A 17,168-nucleotide genomic window follows, 5' to 3' on the forward strand; every position below is an offset into this window, starting at 1 on the left:
TTGCGTGCTGCTATGCTCAACCTAAAAACAAGTTATTTATAATATTTTTGCTGTACTGAACAAAACACATTCTTAAATTTCATTCCACAATGTACCACTAACTAGCTTGGCAAAGTTGCAGCGGTAAGGCACAAGGGATATGAAACCAGATGTTCCTCTGTGGCTTGGGAAGTGAGCCTCGCTCCTCGTCCAGACATCTGCTGGTGAGGAATGCCCTTCATTCCAGGGGAACATCTGGTGCAGGGCGACTCATAGTGCAGCATCGGACTGCCATTGGCGTACATGTGTGCTGTGCGCCTTATGTTAGTAAGGAAATTGTGTCCCATCCCCTGGTTTGGTAGTTAAAAAGCAGGCACTGATCGGGGTACAGTGGGCACAGCCCTACGCCTTGAGAATAATTCACTCTGCACTGTGGATAACTACGTCCCTGCTGTTGGCAGAGCAGCACAAGACTGGCACCAGGGGTGGGATGTGGGTAGTTCTGGCAGTGCCTCCTGCTATGCCTGGGGTGCTTAGCAGATGTCCAGGTTAATGGCAGGTTTCCAGGATTCCTAATGTCTGTGCAAAGGAGTTCCTTTTAGGCCCCAACTGCAGGTGGGGCCAATAAATTGCTATCCCTGTGCTAACTCCCTTTGGTGCAGGTTTCAAAAGGGATCAGAATTTCTAGGCTTGTGGTGAACACTCCTTTCCTGCAGTTTTCCCTTGATAAACTCCATCATCCCAAACCTTTTGTAATTTACTAGGGGAAATTTAGTTGTAAAAAAAATGTTAGGACATTCGATGTCTACGTGGGATCTACCAATTCTGAAGTTCCTCATTCATTTTTCAGTAGGAAACTCAATATAGAAGGTATTTTTTTTACAGAATGAATAACGTACAACACTGTGTCAGCATTTGCCGGGTGCAGTAAATACCTCACTGTTTCCCAGCCCTCAGGAAATTCCAGCTTCAGAATCATGGGATGTATATTTACCGTATGTGGATGTTCTGGAAGTCTGTCATGTATCTGGCCCTCGGGTATCCACACTGGACACCCCATACAACACGCTCTGCATTCATAAAGTGCTTAGAAAGGAAAGACTACGGGACTGATATATGTTGATGGTATGTATACTCTTACACAACAGTGACAGAATATGCATACTGCCAACGTAGTGATCCGCCTGCCTGATTTAGATGCAGAGGACCATAGGTTTGGAAGTCATCCACTTAGCCAAACCTCTTTGATGGCTTGACAGCTTAAGGGCCATCGGAAAAAAAGGCAATATATCTGCGCACCCAATCAGGATGGGTGGACATATGGGCATTATTTTACTGTAATTTACCGCAAGGTAAATCCTGTTTGTTAATGACAGCAAAATGCTAGTAATGTTCTCCCCACCATGTGAGATTACTCCGATGATGAGAGGAGCATTATATTTTTATAAAGGAAAATCCCGTTTTGGGATCTTCTTTTTAAAAATAAAAAAGAAAGCTGACGCAGCCCTGCACCAAACAGCAAAATCCATTGGCAGGAACCACCACAATGCATTATAAAGTATTGCCTACTTGGTGGTCATTTATAAATTTGGCGGACAGTTCCTCTGCCATGGAGACACAGTCATTTACTCCGTCCCACACGTGGAACCACGGGCCGCCTGTCAAATAATAAATCAGGCCCTCAGATGGCGATCCAATGCCGTCACGCCCAGAGTTGGCATGTGCGGGTTCCTGTGTGTTGGCCTCGACACAGCGCCCTACAGGAGTGTTGGTGCCGATGCCCGCCGCTGCCCACCCTGCACCATGATCTCTGCGGTCACCCTTTCACCTGCTTGTGAACAATAACATCAGAGAATGAGATTTTAGCAGAAGTAAGCGCATACACTTGGTTTGGCATGGCCTACAGAGCCAGCTGCAGAGCTGTTGGACTTTGGCCTGGGGTGATCAGACGTTTCTTGAGGATAGTGAAATCCATGCAAGATGTTCACGCTAATGGGAGATACATTTACATGCAGTGAATATAATGAACATGTATCACTCCATTGCTAGTGAATATTCTTCTAGACCAACATGGTCTCCGCTGACCCAGGCGGACGACTGACCTAGACTGACCTCCACAGGGGTTCGCTTCTGCTCATTTCCAAATGATGTTCTGGAAGGGCAGAGTGGATCAACTCTCTGCATGAGTCCAACATCATCGTTTTTTTATATTTCTTTACGACTTTATTAAGAGTGTTTATATGGAACGGCCTTAGACGCGAAGGTTAGTGGATTTGGCGCCAATCCTCGATTTCGCCGCCTCCTCAGTGATGTCTGGCCACAGACAGTAATCGCTTCCATCGCTTGCGTCCAAGTTTGTGAATTATCCACGTCTTTTTCTGTCTTCCTTGCCCCGGGCCCCACCGCTGAGTGCCTGGAGCCACTCTCTGGTTCCGTCTGACTGTGAATTTCTAGCACTTGGGAGGAGAGGTGCGACTAGGGCTTTGTAGGGAGTGCGGCAGAACCTTTGAGCAGATGCTGTACACATTCTGTTCTCTTTCTGACTTGCAGCGCCCCCCCCCGGTCCTCTGTCCACTCATTAGGCGCGCTCTAGCATTCACATTAGAGTGAGCAAAGTTGCCCTTGTACCGCGCCTTGGATCAACTAAGCAGTGTCTAAGAACCACGCCAGGCAATGGAGGCGTGGGAGCGAAAGGCCACACAGTGCGCTAAGGGGTAAAGCTGGGACTTTGGCTCCGAGCCTAATCCAGTTTCCCGCCTGCCAAAACTAGAGACATCTGCTAACAGCCCAGGCAAGAGACAACCGTCAACAAAAAACACAACCTACCCAAGCAAGAGAGAACTGCCAGTAGACCACTCCACCAATCTAAGTGAAGGTCAACCACCAACAAGCCACACCCACCTGCCAAGCAAAAGACACACTAACAAACCACACCATCTGACCAGCAAGAGACACCGACCAACATAGTACACCACCTGCCCAAGTGTGTGACAGCTATCGAGCAATCACACCACCTTCCAAACGAGAAACAGACACCAAAAGCCCACATAACCTGCCTGGGTGGGAGGAAACCACCAACAGTCTATACTAGCTTTACAAGTGAAAGACAACTACAAATAGACCACAGAGCCAGTCCAAGTAGGACTCAGTCACCAACATGCCACACATCAACACTCCACGTGAGAGTCAGTCACCAGTAGACCCCGCCCCTCATTCATCTGATGGACAACCACCCGTGGACCCCACCACTTGTCCAAGCAATAAACAACCACTGAAAGACCATACCACCTGCCCTAGGCAGTGCTTGAAATGGAAAAATAGAAGTGCAGGTACTCTGTACCCGAGTACCTGCTCATTTCTGAGAAGTGCCGGTACTCTCCAATTAAAAGTATTACGTTTTTCTTGGAAAGTGCAGGTACTCTCCCTCTAAAAATAAAAAAGTGCCGGTACTCCGTACCGGACAGTACCGGCCCATTTAAAGCACTGGCATAGCAAACTGCTAAGAGACCACATCACTTGTTCGAGTGGGACAGACTACATATGTCCAAGTTAGATTCAATCACCAATCGCTCACATTACTCGCTGAAGTGATATACAGCCTCCCCATCCCGTGTCACATCAGGAAATAAGTGTGACCATTTTACCAGTCAAATGGCATGGCTTGTCCCAAAGTACTGAAACTGCGTTTTTTACCCAGGGTGTCTAGGGTCTTGGACAATGCTTCTGGTTAAACGCTGGTCAGGTAGACCAGGCCGTGACTGCTTGCAGGCTTCATGGACCTATACGGACAAGGTTGCCTGCGCACTGACTGCTCTCTTCCTCCTCTCATTTAGGCCCCTACTGCGGAAACCTCAACCAGACCCCGGGGACTCTGCGAGTGAACTCCAGCGAGGCCTCTGTGCTGTTCTCCAGCGGCACTCACCGCTCGGGCCGTGGGTTCCTTCTGTCCTACGCCAGCAGCCATCACCCAGGTAGACACAGGAGGCGGAAGTGGCTGCGGTAGATGAAGGCCTCAGCCAGGCCGCAGTTATTTACATTACTGTAATTTGTTTAATTATCGTTATTATCTCTATTAGTATTGTTAATGTGTGTGTTATTCTTGTTGTTATGAGTGGTCTGGGGCGCCATTCGAAATTTACCTCACATTCACGAAAATTGCGCTTGCGTTTGGGTGAGGGGGTCGGCGCTGTCTGCACGTCGAGGTCTCCCGTGGTGAATCAGCGTCCCCCGGCCCCCTGTGGGCGTCCAGGAATCTGTAGCGTGGGTGGGATTCCGGGAACTGGGGACACTTGGGATCGCAGCCACTCATTTCCTCTCAAACTCAGTGTAACGAGAAGCAGCCGCTCCGCCTGGCCGCAGGCCCATGGGGTCCTGCGCCTTCAGAGAGGCTGTCAGCACTCAGGGCTTAGAAACCCAGCGGGCTGCGTACCGCTGGGTTTCTAAGCGCTGTGACAAAAGTTGTTCGGATATACCCAGCTCGGCGGTGCACACGGTGTCATCGAGCTTAGGATGAAAGGGTGAGCCGGGCCCACTCGGTTCAACATGTGACTAGTGAGTGTAAACGGAACTCTACAGCAGGCGCAATAACTTGTCGAGCTATCAGCGTCTAGTGCCACCTGGTTCTCGCCTGTGCTGCGGCCATTTGGGAATGCTGAGAGGTTTTCGATTTTCACCCTGCTTGTGCCGGCTGTTCAAGGTTCAATGGAAGCCGCAAACGTAATCGCCAGTCCATATTTTAGAGTCCCTTTCATCCCGAAAATGCTGTTCAAAAGTCACTAACGAACTATCATTGTCAAAGCCAATAGGTCTCACCTACGCATGAGCTATCGGATTTCCCAATATGTTTTACCCATGTTGAACATCAGCGTGGCTGCTGTTCAGCACGGCTAAAAGTTAGTGGCATAAATGAGAGTGCGTGGAGTGCTGGAAAGCGGAGTGTCGTTGAGTAGAGTGACGTGTTATGGAGTGGCGTAGAGAGTCGAGGAATGGGATAGAGGAGACTGGAGCATCCTGGAGTGGCGTAGAGTGTTGTGGATTGTCGTAGAGTTGAGTGTTATGGAGTGTGGTAGAGTAAAGTGTTGGTGTAGAGTGTCGCAGAGTGGAGCTTCATAGAGCGGAGTGGCATGGAGTGTCGTGGAGTGATGTGGAGTGGTATAGAGGGTGTTACGTAGTTGAGTGGTGTAGAGTGGAAGAGATTGTCAAAGAGTGGAGTACTGTGTTAGAGTGGAGTGGCGTGGCGTAGAGTGTTGTGGAGTGGCATAGTGTGTCATGGAGTGTCGCAGAGTGAAGTGGTGTAGAAGGTGTCGCATAGAATAGAATGGCGCAGAGTTGGACAGACTGTCATAGATTGTCATGGAGTAGGGTGTCGTAGAATAGAGCGGAGCAAAGTGGCATGAAGTGGTGTAGAGGGAGTTACGTAGAGCGTCATAGTGTGGAGTAGTGTCATAGGGTGGCACACAGTGGAGAGCAGTAATGTGGAGTAGAGTTTAATGGAGTAGAGCATCATAGAGTGGAGTATCGTGCAATGGAGTGTCGTAGAGTGGAGTGTCATCAATTGGGAGTAGAGTGGCCTAGAGTGGAGTGGCTGAAGTACAGTGGAGCAGAGTAGAGTGAGTGGAGTGGCATAGAGTTCATTGGCTTTGAGTAAAGTGGTGTAGAGTGCAGTGACGTAGAGCAGAGTGACATAGATTACAGTGGCAAAGAGTGGAGTAGTACAGAGTACAGGACAGTGGAGTGGCGCAGCGTAAATTACAGTTGCATAGAGTTCAATGACATAGAGTAGAGTGGTGCAGATTAGAGTGTTGCAGAGTGGAGTGGAGTGGAGCGCAGAGGCGTAGAGTAGATTGTTTCAGAGTAAAGTGGCATAGAGTGATGTGGTGCGGTGTAGAGTGGAAGGGTGCAGGGTAGAGTGCAGAGGTGTAGAGTGGTGTAGAGAGCAGCGGCATAGGTACAGTGTTGTAGAGTATAGTGGCATAGAGTGCGTAGAGTAGGTGGCGTAGAGTGCAGTAGAATAGAGTCCATTGGTTTTGAGTAAAGCAGTGCAGTGTGCACTGGCATAGAGTAGTGCGGCATAGAGTACAGTGATATAGAGTGGATCCCTGTGGCACAGGGTAGATTAGGGTGGTGTAGAGTGGAGTGGCCTAGAGTAGAATGTCCCAGAGTGCAATAGAGTGGCATAGTGTGCATTGACTCAGAGTAGATTGCTACAGAGTAGAGTGCAGTGGCATAGAGTAGAGTGTTGTAGAGCGCAGTGGTGCAGAGTAGATTGGAGTGGTTTGCTATACAATGCAGTGACTTAGAGTGGAGAGATGCAGTGTTGAGTGGCTTGCAGTGCATTGGTGTTGAGTAGACTGTTGTAGAGTATAATGGCCAAGGGTGCAGTGTTGCAGAGTAGATTGGTGTAGAGTACAGTGGCGTAGTGTACATTGGTTTTGCGTAAAGGGATGTAGAGTGCATTGGCGCAGTGGTATAGCGCAGAGTGATGGTGAGTAGAGTGGCATACATTGCAGTGGTGTAGAATAGTATGGTGCATAGTGGAGTAGAGTGGCATAGTGTGCAGTGGCGTAGAGTAATTTGTGTTAGTAGAGTGAAGTGGCTTAGAGAGGTGCAGGGTAGAGTGCAGTAGGATAGATTAGTGTTTAGAGTGCACTGGCGTAGAGTGGAGTGGATTGGCGTTGAGTGCAGTGTTGCAGAGTTGAGCGGCCTAGACTGGAGTGGTGTAGAGTGCAGTGGTGCATAGTACAGTGGGGTACAGTGTATTGTCATACAGTAGAGTGGTTCAGAGCAGAGAGGCATAGAGTGCTGTGTCAGGGTGCTGTGGGGCACAGCAGATAATAGTGACCGTAGAGTGCAGTAGAGTGATGTACAGTAGAGAGCAGTGGAACTGGTGCAGAGTAAAGTGGCAAGGGGTAGGGTGGCATATAGTTCAGTGGTGTAGAGTGTAGTGGTGTTGAGTAGAGTGGCATAGAGTAGAATGGTGCACAGTAATGTGGCCTAGAGAAGAACAGAGTGGTGAAGAGTTCAGTGACAGAATGCACTGTTGTGGAGTGGCATAGAGTGCAGCAGGGTTGTGTATTGGTTTTCAGTAAAGTCGTGTAGAGTGCACTGGCATAGAGTGCAGTGACATGGAGCAGAGTAGCATAGATTGCAGTGGCAGAGAGTGGAGTAAAGTGCAGTGACAGAGTAGAGTGCAGTCACGCAGGCTAGATTGCAGTGGTGTGGAGTGGCAATGAGTGGAATGTCATGAGGTGGAATAGAGTGGCGTAGAGTGCAGTGGCATAGAGTAGATCGCGTCAGAGTAGAGTGAAGTAATGTAGAGTGCAGTGTCCTAGAGTAGAGTGCAGTGTCCTAGAATCTAGTGGCACAGAGTAGATTAGAGTAGTTTGGAGCGGATTGATGTAAAATGCAGGGGCTTAGAGTTGAATGATGCCGAGTAGAGTGGCGTAGAATGTAGAGGCGTGCAGTACATTGGCCTAGAGTGCAGTACAGTGGCGTAGAGTAGAGCACAGTGGCATAGATTCCAGTGGTGCAGAGTAGAGTGACGTAGAGTTCAATGGTGGCGAGTACACTGTTGCAGAGTAGAAGTGAGTAGAGTGGAGTGGTACAGAGTAGAGTGGTGCAGGGTAGAGTTCTGTGGCATAGAGTGGAATGATGCAGAGTGTAGTGGTGTAGAGTGCATTGGCTATGAGTGTGCAGTGGTGTAGAGTGGAGTGGTATAGAGTAGAGTGGCATAGAGTTCAGTGGCAGAAAGTGAAGTGTTGCACAGTAGACTGTCGTAGAGTGCAGTGTATAGTAGAGTGGCAGAGAGTGCATTGTCATAGAGTAGAGTATGCATTGGCATAGAGTAGAGTGGTGTAGACTGAAGTGGTGCAGAATAGAATAGAGTGGCATAGATTGCAGTGACAGCATAATGGTGTAGAGTGCAGTGGCATAGAGCGCTATAGAGTTTAGTGGCAAAGGGTGCAGGGGTGCAGAGCAGATTGGTGTAGACTACAGTGGCGTAGAGTGCATTGGTTTTGAGTAAAGCAGTGTAAAGTGCTTTGGCTAGAGTAGAGTGACTCAGAGTGGAGTGGTGGAGCCTAGAGTGAAGTGGCATAGAGTAGTGTGGAGAAGTGCAGAGTGCAGTGGCGCGGAGTGCAGTGGCGCGGAGTGCAGTCTGCATAGGGTAGATTGTTTCAGAGTGAAGTGGTGTAGAGTGGCGTGTGCAGGGTTAGAGTACAGTGGCGTATCATGGCATAGTGTGCAATGGTGCAGAGTAGATTAGAGTGGATCATCATATAATGCATTGGTGTGGAGCGGTACAGAGCAGAGTGCACTGGTGTAGAGTGCAGAGGCACAGAGTGGAATGGTACAGAGTACAGTACAGTGGCGTGGAATATGCATGGTGTGGTAGCGCACTTCCATTATAGACACACCTTTAATTGAAATGACTATTACATTTGCACAGACATATAGATTTAATGGAAAAAAATGTACAGTGCACACACAATAATATGTGGAGATGTCATCCCCTAGTGTACTGATTTGTTTTGATCGTATTAAAATATTTGTTTCCACCACACTTCAAAGCCTTTCTCCAGCGCACCATTAGTAGCCAGCATGATTGTCACATAAACCCTCTATTTTTAAGTCTGTGAAAGAAAAGTAAACACCAAGCTCCCTGGAAGACAGAGCCTGACATTCGACCTCTGTCTTTGAATGTACAAAAAATGTGACAAGATAAGAACAAGATTTAAAGGCCTGTTTACAGAAATCGAACACTGGTGAAAGAATACAGTAAAAATAGGTTCGGTCAACGGAAGGGATGAAATCAAGCCGTAAAGCCTATAGCAAATAAAGCCAGCAAATCGGAAGCAAGCAAATGTGAGTTACAAACCACAAAAAATATAAGCAATGGGATAATGCATTCCTAGGGAATCTTTCCGAATTTCCCCAAGGTGACCTGAGCAAACCAGACAGCCTTTGACCTAAAAATGTCTTGTTGAGCCCAAGTTTTATTACCGGCAGTGGTCCTGATCCTGAGCACAGTGGGAGTGCAGTCACCGAGTGTGGGGGCGGGGTCAGGGATGTGGCTAAAAAGACTAAAATAATTTGTAACTTTTTTGTTGGCCTTCGTATACAGGTTAGGTAACTGCATATGAAACATAATGCAGACACCTTAAATGAAAAATAAAAGCAACTCAAATTTAGCTATGGTAAATGCATTTTTCTGGTAGGAGACTGTGAGAAAGAAGCCTCTTTCTAGCCTTGTTAACCCCACTTTTGGCCTGTTTGTGAGTATATGTCAGGGTGTTTTCACTGTCTCACTGGGACCCTGCTAGCCACGACCACAGTGCTCATAAGTTTGTGGCCTATATGTATGTGTTCCCTGTGTGATGCCTAACTGTCTCACTGAGGCTCTGCTAACCAGAACCTCAGTGGTTATGCTCTCTCTGCTTTACAAATTGTCACTAACAGGCTAGTGACCAATTTTACCAATTCACATTGGCATACTGGAACACCCTTATAATTCCCTAGTATATGGTACTGAGGTACCCAGGGTATTGGGGTTCCTGGAGATCCCTATGGGCTGCAACATTTCTTTTGCCACCCATAGGGAGCTCTGACAATTCTTACACAGGCCTGCCAGTGCAGCCTGAGTGAAATAATGCCCACATTATTTCACAGCCATTTTACACTGCACATAAGTAAACTTATAAGTCACCTATATGTCTAACCTTCACCTGGTGAAGGTTGGGTGCAAAGTTACTTAGTGTGTAGGCTGCCTGGCACTAGCCAAGGTGCCCCCACATCGTTCAGGTCAAATTCCCCGGACTTTGTGAGTGCGGGGACACCATTTCACGCGTGCACTATACGTAGGTCACTACCTATGTATAGCGTCACAATGGTAACTCCGAACATGGCCATGTAACATGTCTAAGATCATGGAATTGTCACCCCAATGCCATTTTGGCATTGGGGAGACAATTCCATGATCCCCTGAGTCTCTAGCACAGACCCGGGTACTGCCAAACTACCTTTCCCGGGGTTTCACTGCAGCTGCTGCTGCTGCCAACCCCTCAGACAGGTTTCTGCCCTCCCGGGGTCCAGCCAGGCTTGGCCCAGGAAGGCAGAACAAAGGACTTCCTCAGAGAGAGGGTGTTACACCCTCTCCCTTTGGAAAAAGGTGTCAGGGCTGGGGAGGAGTAGCCTCCCCCAGCCTCTGGAAATGGTTTGATGGGCACAGATGGTGCCCATCTCTGCATAAGCCAGTCCACACCGGTTCAGGGATCCCCCAGCCCTGCTCTGGCGCGAAACTGGACAAAGGAAAGGGGAGTGACCACTCCCCTGACCTGCACCTCCCAGTGGAGGTGCCCAGAGCTCCTCCAGCGTGCCCCAGACCTCTGCCAACTTGGATTCAGAGGTGTGCTGGCACACTGGACTGCTCTGAGTGGCCAGGGCCAGCAGGTGACGTCAGAGACTCCTTCTGATAGGCTCTTACCTGTGTTACTAGCCTATCCTCCTTCCTAGGTAGCCAAACCTCCTTTTCTGGCAATTTAGGGTCTCTGCTTTGGGGAATTCTTCAGATAACGAATGCAAGTGCTCATCAGAGTCCCTCTGCATCTCTCTCTTCACCTTCTGCCAAAGGATCGACCGCTGACTGCTCAGGACGCCTGCAAAACTGCAACAAAGTAGCAAAGACGACTACTGCAACCTTGTATCACTTCATCCTGCTGGCTTTCTCGCCTGTTTCCTGGTGGTGCATGCACTGGGGGTAGCCTGCCTCCTTCTTGCACCAGGAGCTCTGAAGAAATCTCCTGTGGGACAACGGAATCTTCCCCCTGCAACTGTAGGCAACAAAAGACTGCATCACCGGTCCTCTGGGTCCCCTCTCAGCACGACGAACGTGGTCCCTGGAACTCAGCAACTCTGTCCAAGTGACTCCCACAGTCCAGTGACTCTTCAGTCCAAGTTTGGTGGAGGTAAGTCCTTGCCTCCCCACGCTAGACTGCATTGATGGGTACCGTGTGATTTCCAGCTGCTCCGGCTCCTGTGCACTCTTCCAGGATTTCCTTCGTGCACAGCCAAGCCTGGGTCCCCGACACTCTAACCTGCAGTGCACAACCTTCTGAGTTGTCCTCCAGCGTCGTGGGACTCACTTTTGTGTCTTTGGGTGGACTCCGGTTCACTCCTCTTCCTAGTGCCTGTTCCGGTACTTCTGCAGGTGCTGCCTGCTTTTGTGAGGGCCCCCTGACTTTTTGGGCGCCCCCTCTGTCTCCTCATCCAAGTGGCGACATCCTGGTCCCTCCTGGGCCACAGCAGCACCCAAAAACCCTAACTGCGACCCTTGCAGCTAGCAAAGCTTGTTTGCGGTCTTTCTGCGTGGGAACACCTCTGCAAGCTTCTTCACGACGTGGGACATCCATCCTCCAAAGGGGACGTTTCTAGCCCTCTTTGTTCTTGCAGAATCCACAGCTTCTACCATCCGGTGGCAGCTTCTTTGCACCCTCAGCTGGCATTTCCTGGGCATCTGCCCACTCTCGACATTGTCGCGACTCTTGGACTTGGTCCCCTTGTTTCACAGGTACTCAGGTCTGGAAATCCACTGTTTTTGCTTTGCTGGTGTTGGTCTTCCTTGCAGAAACCCCCTATCACGACTCCTGTGCTCTCTGGGGGTTATAGGTGCACTTTACACCTAATTTTCAGGGTCTTGGGGTGGGCTATTTTTCTAACCCTCACTGTTTTCTTACAGTCCCAGCGACCCTCTACAAGCTCACATAGGTTTGGGGTCCATTCGTGGTTCGCATTCCACTTTTGGAGTATATGGTTTGTGTTACCCCTATACCTATGTGCTCCTATTGCAATCTACTGTAACTTTACATTGCTTGCATTACTTCCTTTTGCTATTACTGCAGATTTTTGGTATTGTGTACATATATCTTCTGTATATTTGGCATCCTCATACTGAGGGTACTCACTGAGATACTTTTGGCATATTGTCATAAAAATAAAGTACCTTTATTTTTAGTATATCTGTGTATTGTGTTTTCTTATGATATTGTGCATATGACACCAGTGGTATAGTAGGAGCTTTGCATGTCTCCTAGTTCAGCCTAAGCTGTTCTGCTATAGCTACCTTCTATCAGCCTAAGCTGCTAGAAACACCTCTTCTACACTAATCAGGGATAACTGGACCTGGTACAGAGTGTATGTTCCCCTTGGTACCCACTACAAGCCAGGCCAGCCTCCTACAGAGACCAGTTTGGTTAATGTGATCATTTCAGATGTCTGTAGGTGTACCTGGCCAGTCACCGATGTGAATCCTGGTCGGTGCTCTGAGAAAATAGAGATGTGTATTGATAGTGCTAAGAAGTCCTAGCCTGTGTCAGCCACAATTGTAAGTAGGCCATTAGATTAAAAAAATGTATTACACACATTGTAAGATAGGTTGCAAGCGGTGTTAATAGGCTGTCACAAAATGAGCAAAAATACTTTGTTTAAATGTTCACAGTGCTTTCAAAAGTTATGTTTTTAGTAATAAATTGATTGTACAAAAAGCAAACCTTTTTGATATTTTGATAGGTTTCCATTAATAGGACAAATTCCAGGATCTACCAATTAAAGCCTATACTGGCGACCACACACATTTACACTTATTTCAGATAGCATGCACCTTGGAGAATATACTGGCTTCTTCTTTGGCTGCTTCTCCCTTCTTTCACTTCATGGCAAATGAGTCTCTTCTTTTCTCCTTTTAACCTGCAGCAACTCTATCGTTCAGGAACTTTTTTTCTTTTTTTAATCTAAAGGAACTTTTTTTTTAAAATCTAAAGTATGGGAAATTTTAAACGTGTTTATTACTTTATAGTTGACATTTCAGATAGCTGCCACAATCGTCAGAGCAATAGATGACCTGATGTCACATGCAGCCTGTGTTGATGCATAATAGAGCAATAGTCATTTAAACACTGTCCAGGCGTGATTGCCAGAGCATATATATGAGTATCATTAATAAACACTGTGCAGACATATACAGCAACCAGACATACATTAACAAGCTCATGGAACAATATGTGGTGTGAAATAAGTTACACCCTGTTTAGGGAGGGTAGGGTAATCAAAGAGCGAGGCCAATAGTTGGATGTGTGAGGCGCAAGGTAGATCACGCAAGATAGTGCAATATTTCGTATGAATAGTCATATGTCTTGTGTCAGTGGAGCTATCAGGGAGGACGGAAGTCGTTCTTAGCCTCTACATTTAGAATGAAGGTCTCCCAGCAGTCTCCCCCAGAGCGAATGATTCCAGGCACTCGAAACCACTGTATAGTGTGGGCCGCTGCGTGTGTCCATGTCATCGGATCGCAAAGCCACTGATAAAGATCTGGGGGTGGGCTGTTGATTTCCAAGCCGTAGCCACTCTACGCTTATACAGGACAAAGGCGAGGTCAGTGAATCTGTAGAGGTACTTACCGCGGTGGCGGAGACCTAGTAAGGAAGAAGAGGGTGTGGGGAGAAGAGCATGTGTTGTCAATTCTGTCACAATCCCAGTCACCCTGTGCCAAGTTGGTTGTAGTACCAGACACTCCCACACCAGGTGATAACCTCCCACCAATGGCAATGTACAGCCTGGGCCCCCAGGGGAAAGCATGGGGAACATGCTTTTAATGTGATGAGGGTCTAAATAAGTCTTGTGGACGTATTTAAATTATGTGAATCTAAACCTAGGGTTTCGGGACACACCTTTCACTAAATGGAGCACTCTAATCCAAACTTTATCTGATAGTGGTTGTGGTAGCACCGCATCCCATTTGGTGCGTGTAAGTGTCATGAGACTCAGCGTGGACATATGTAACGCCATATAAAGAGTAGTGATAGAATGTTGTGTGCCCCCAGCCGAGAGTATAGCATGTAACACCGGGGATGTGGAAGGTTCCCTGTTCGCAGCTTTCCAAGAATTTCACAGTGCATGTTGTAATGTGTAATAAGTGAGGAATTGTCCGGACAGGATATTGTATTTCTCTGCGATGTCCTGGAACGTCATAAGGGCACCCTCCAAGTATAGATCCCCATATGGACGACTTCTGCGGCCTTCCATAGGTCTTAATCAGTACCCTGTATCGCCTTTTTCAATTTAGGTAAGTCCCATACAGAGATTTCCGATGAGAATGAGAGCTGGGAGTTTGATGCGAACAAAACGGCGCCAGCGTGTGTGGGCCGCCTTCATCTGTTGCGAGACACTCTGGTAGGGTCCGGGTGAGTCCCACAGCCAGGTGTAAACACTTACGCCTTCAAGCACAACTTGACCTGGGGACAATTCTGGACAGGTGGCGGAGCACAGCCAGGCCATTGGCCACTGCAATTGCACCGCAGCGAAATAGAGTTCAAAGATGGGAGCTCCCAACCCACCTTCCGTCATGGGTCTCTGAAGTTTGGTCAGGGCCACTCTGCGGCAGCCGTCGCTTCATATGAGTTCAAGTGCCCGGCAAAAGTCACGTGGAAGCATTATGGGTAATGCCGCACAGTAGTATAACAATTTGGGCAGTATCACCATCTTAGATACAGTGACACAACGCAGCGGGGACAAGGGTAACAATCGCCAAAACGGGAGGGATCTGCGGAAACTGGCAGCTGCCTTATCGAGGTTGCCATGTCGGATGTCCCTCACTGTGTGATAAATACGAACTCCCAGGTACTTAAAGGAGTTATAACACCACTGAAGACGCCCTAGCTTGCATGATGTTGGGTGCAACCCCAAAGAGAACAGACACGATTTGGGCCAATTTACCTGTAGACCCAAAGCTTCACCAAACACCGACAGGTGGTGCATAAGGTCAGGGAGTGTGGCCTTGACATCTTGGATATAGCCTAGGGCACTGTCTGCATAAAATGATATAATATGATGGGAGCCCAATTCAGGAACCCCAAGGCCCCCCGATTTATCGTGGCGGTGACAAGCTAGAGGTTACATTGCTAATGCAGAAATAAGCAGTGATAATGGCCATCCCTGGCGGGTTCCCCTTTGAATAGCAAAACTTTCTGACATCACTTGGCCTGTCTTTAAACTAGCCACTGGATCCGTATACAGGGTATGCACACATCCCAAAAACTGAGGCCCCAAATCCCATACTTGTAAGAGCCGAGAAGAAGAAATACCACCCTAAGGTTTTGAAGGCTTTCTTAATGTCCAGCAACACGGCCACATGATCGAGGGCCTTTTGGGGGGTGTTGTGGATGAGCCGCAGCAGTCTGCGTATATTAAAGGTGCTACAGCCCGGTATGAAGCCCGATTGATCGGCATTGACTAACTTATGAATAACGGGGATTGGTCGGTTCGCCAAGATCTTACTCCATATCTTACAATCCAGATTCAATAGTGAGAGTGGGCGATATGAATTAAGTATGGGAACTGTCAGTCTGTCAGTCAAAATCATCTTTATTCGTCTAATATAAAAGCAAAAGAGCACACATAATACATTTGAAACGATAAAGTAGATGAAAAGGTTAAAATACAAAAATTATAGGAACTGTTTTGATCAAATTAATAAAGCTTGGGGACGTCATTCTCCTGCTCACTTTGATCTCATATTACTGGGGATAATACATTGTTATGGTGCAAATGTGATCTAGTATAAAGTAAGCTGACAGAGCTCAGTAGGTCGTTGTGCGCTACTGCGATCTGTCTGAGAGATTCAGGTCTCAAACTTTTGCCACAAACCTGCCTGACTCACCTTATTATCGTTTCCCAGGTCTAGTGGCACAGTGGATTAATCAATCCCCTAGAGGAATCTTTATTTGCTCTCATAGTGGCAGGTTCGAATATTGGCAGGTCCACTTAGCTTTTCATCATCCAGAGGTTGATAAAAGGAGTACCATTGCGATTGGTAAAAATAAACATCTGCTACATGGTGCCGTAAGAATCTTTGGCGTGAGCACGCTCCGTACAGGTGCACCTTATGACAGCTTTACTTTTGAATTGACAAATGTCACTTGTTATTGTAGTGCCAAGATGCAGTTTAGTTTGCAGCGGGCTCTGTTTATATAATAGTGAGGTAGCTTTGTGTGGATATTAAGTGTGATATTGTTGCAGTCTGTATGAAGAACTGTTCTGCCCTCTGTGGCATTTGTTTGTGCTAACAGCTAGAGCCACAGCACTGGCTTTAAAACGCAGATAAAGTATAAACGGTGCATTACCCCCCCCTTTCTTGCACTTGGCGATGGGTGTCGTTCGGTTCCGAGTGGTGTCTGGTATAAGGGAGTAGCCAGAAAAGTAAAATATCTCCTGTCCCTCCACTTTGTTCAAAGGTTTTCATGGCACAAGCAAGCCCAGCAATTAAGGGCAACTTTCCCTTTAAGAGCTCCCTTGTCTCTTCTATACCAGCATCTATCCATTCATCCCTTCACCCTTACATCTAGCGCTGATATCCACCATTTCACCTTTACATTCTGCCGCCCATTCATTCTTTGGTTTGTCATTCAGTCTTTCACCCTCTCATCTATCGGCCATTCTATCCATCCGTTCACAGATCTCTCATATATGCATCCATCCATATATAGTTTCACCCATCAGTTGACTTACCCATCCATCAATAAAGCCTTTCATCCATCAATCAATCCTTTTGTCCATTCATTCATCTATCCTCAGATTCCCATTTACTCTGCCATCCATCCAGAGGTCTGTTTATCCGGCCATCCATTCTTCTTTCCAGATTTCCATTTTCTCCTCCATTCTTTCACCCACCCATCCATCCATCCATACTCTCAGATGTCCATTTACTCTGCGATCCATCAATCCAACCATCCATTTAGCTTCCCAGATATATATATTTTCTCTGCAATCCTTTCACCCATCCATCCTATCAGATTCCCATGTATTCTGCCATCCTGTCACCCTCCCATCTATCCATTCATACATCCATCGCCATGGATTTCGATTTACTCTGTCATCATTTCACCTGCTTATCCCTTTTCTCAGACTTACATTTACACTTCAATCCTTTTCACCTATCCATCAATTCAACCACCATTTCACATTTCCATTCACCCTGCCATCCATCCATCCATCCTTCCAGATTTCCACTTACTCCTCTATCCTTTCAGCCACATACCCCCTCACCCACCCATCCTTTCACCCACCTATTCATACATCCTCACTCACCCATCTACCTATCATCTCACCCACTCATCCATCCATTCTCACCCATCCATACTTTC

The 17,168-nt window shown here is 47.5% G+C and overlaps 1 protein-coding gene across 1 annotated transcript in view; it reads left to right on the plus strand.

The window, feature by feature from the left end:
* LOC138284889 (discoidin, CUB and LCCL domain-containing protein 1-like) overlaps positions 1-17,168 on the plus strand; it is a 180,831-nt gene that overhangs the window by 60,970 nt on the left and 102,693 nt on the right. The window contains exon 3 of the mRNA XM_069224136.1: positions 3,813-3,950. Within this exon, the coding sequence (XP_069080237.1) occupies positions 3,813-3,950 (138 nt within the window). The remainder of the gene's footprint in view (positions 1-3,812; positions 3,951-17,168) is intronic.

The sequence above is a fragment of the Pleurodeles waltl genome, chromosome 3_1 (genome assembly GCF_031143425.1).
Source record: "Pleurodeles waltl isolate 20211129_DDA chromosome 3_1, aPleWal1.hap1.20221129, whole genome shotgun sequence".
In the NCBI taxonomy this organism is placed as follows: domain Eukaryota; kingdom Metazoa; phylum Chordata; class Amphibia; order Caudata; family Salamandridae; genus Pleurodeles; species Pleurodeles waltl.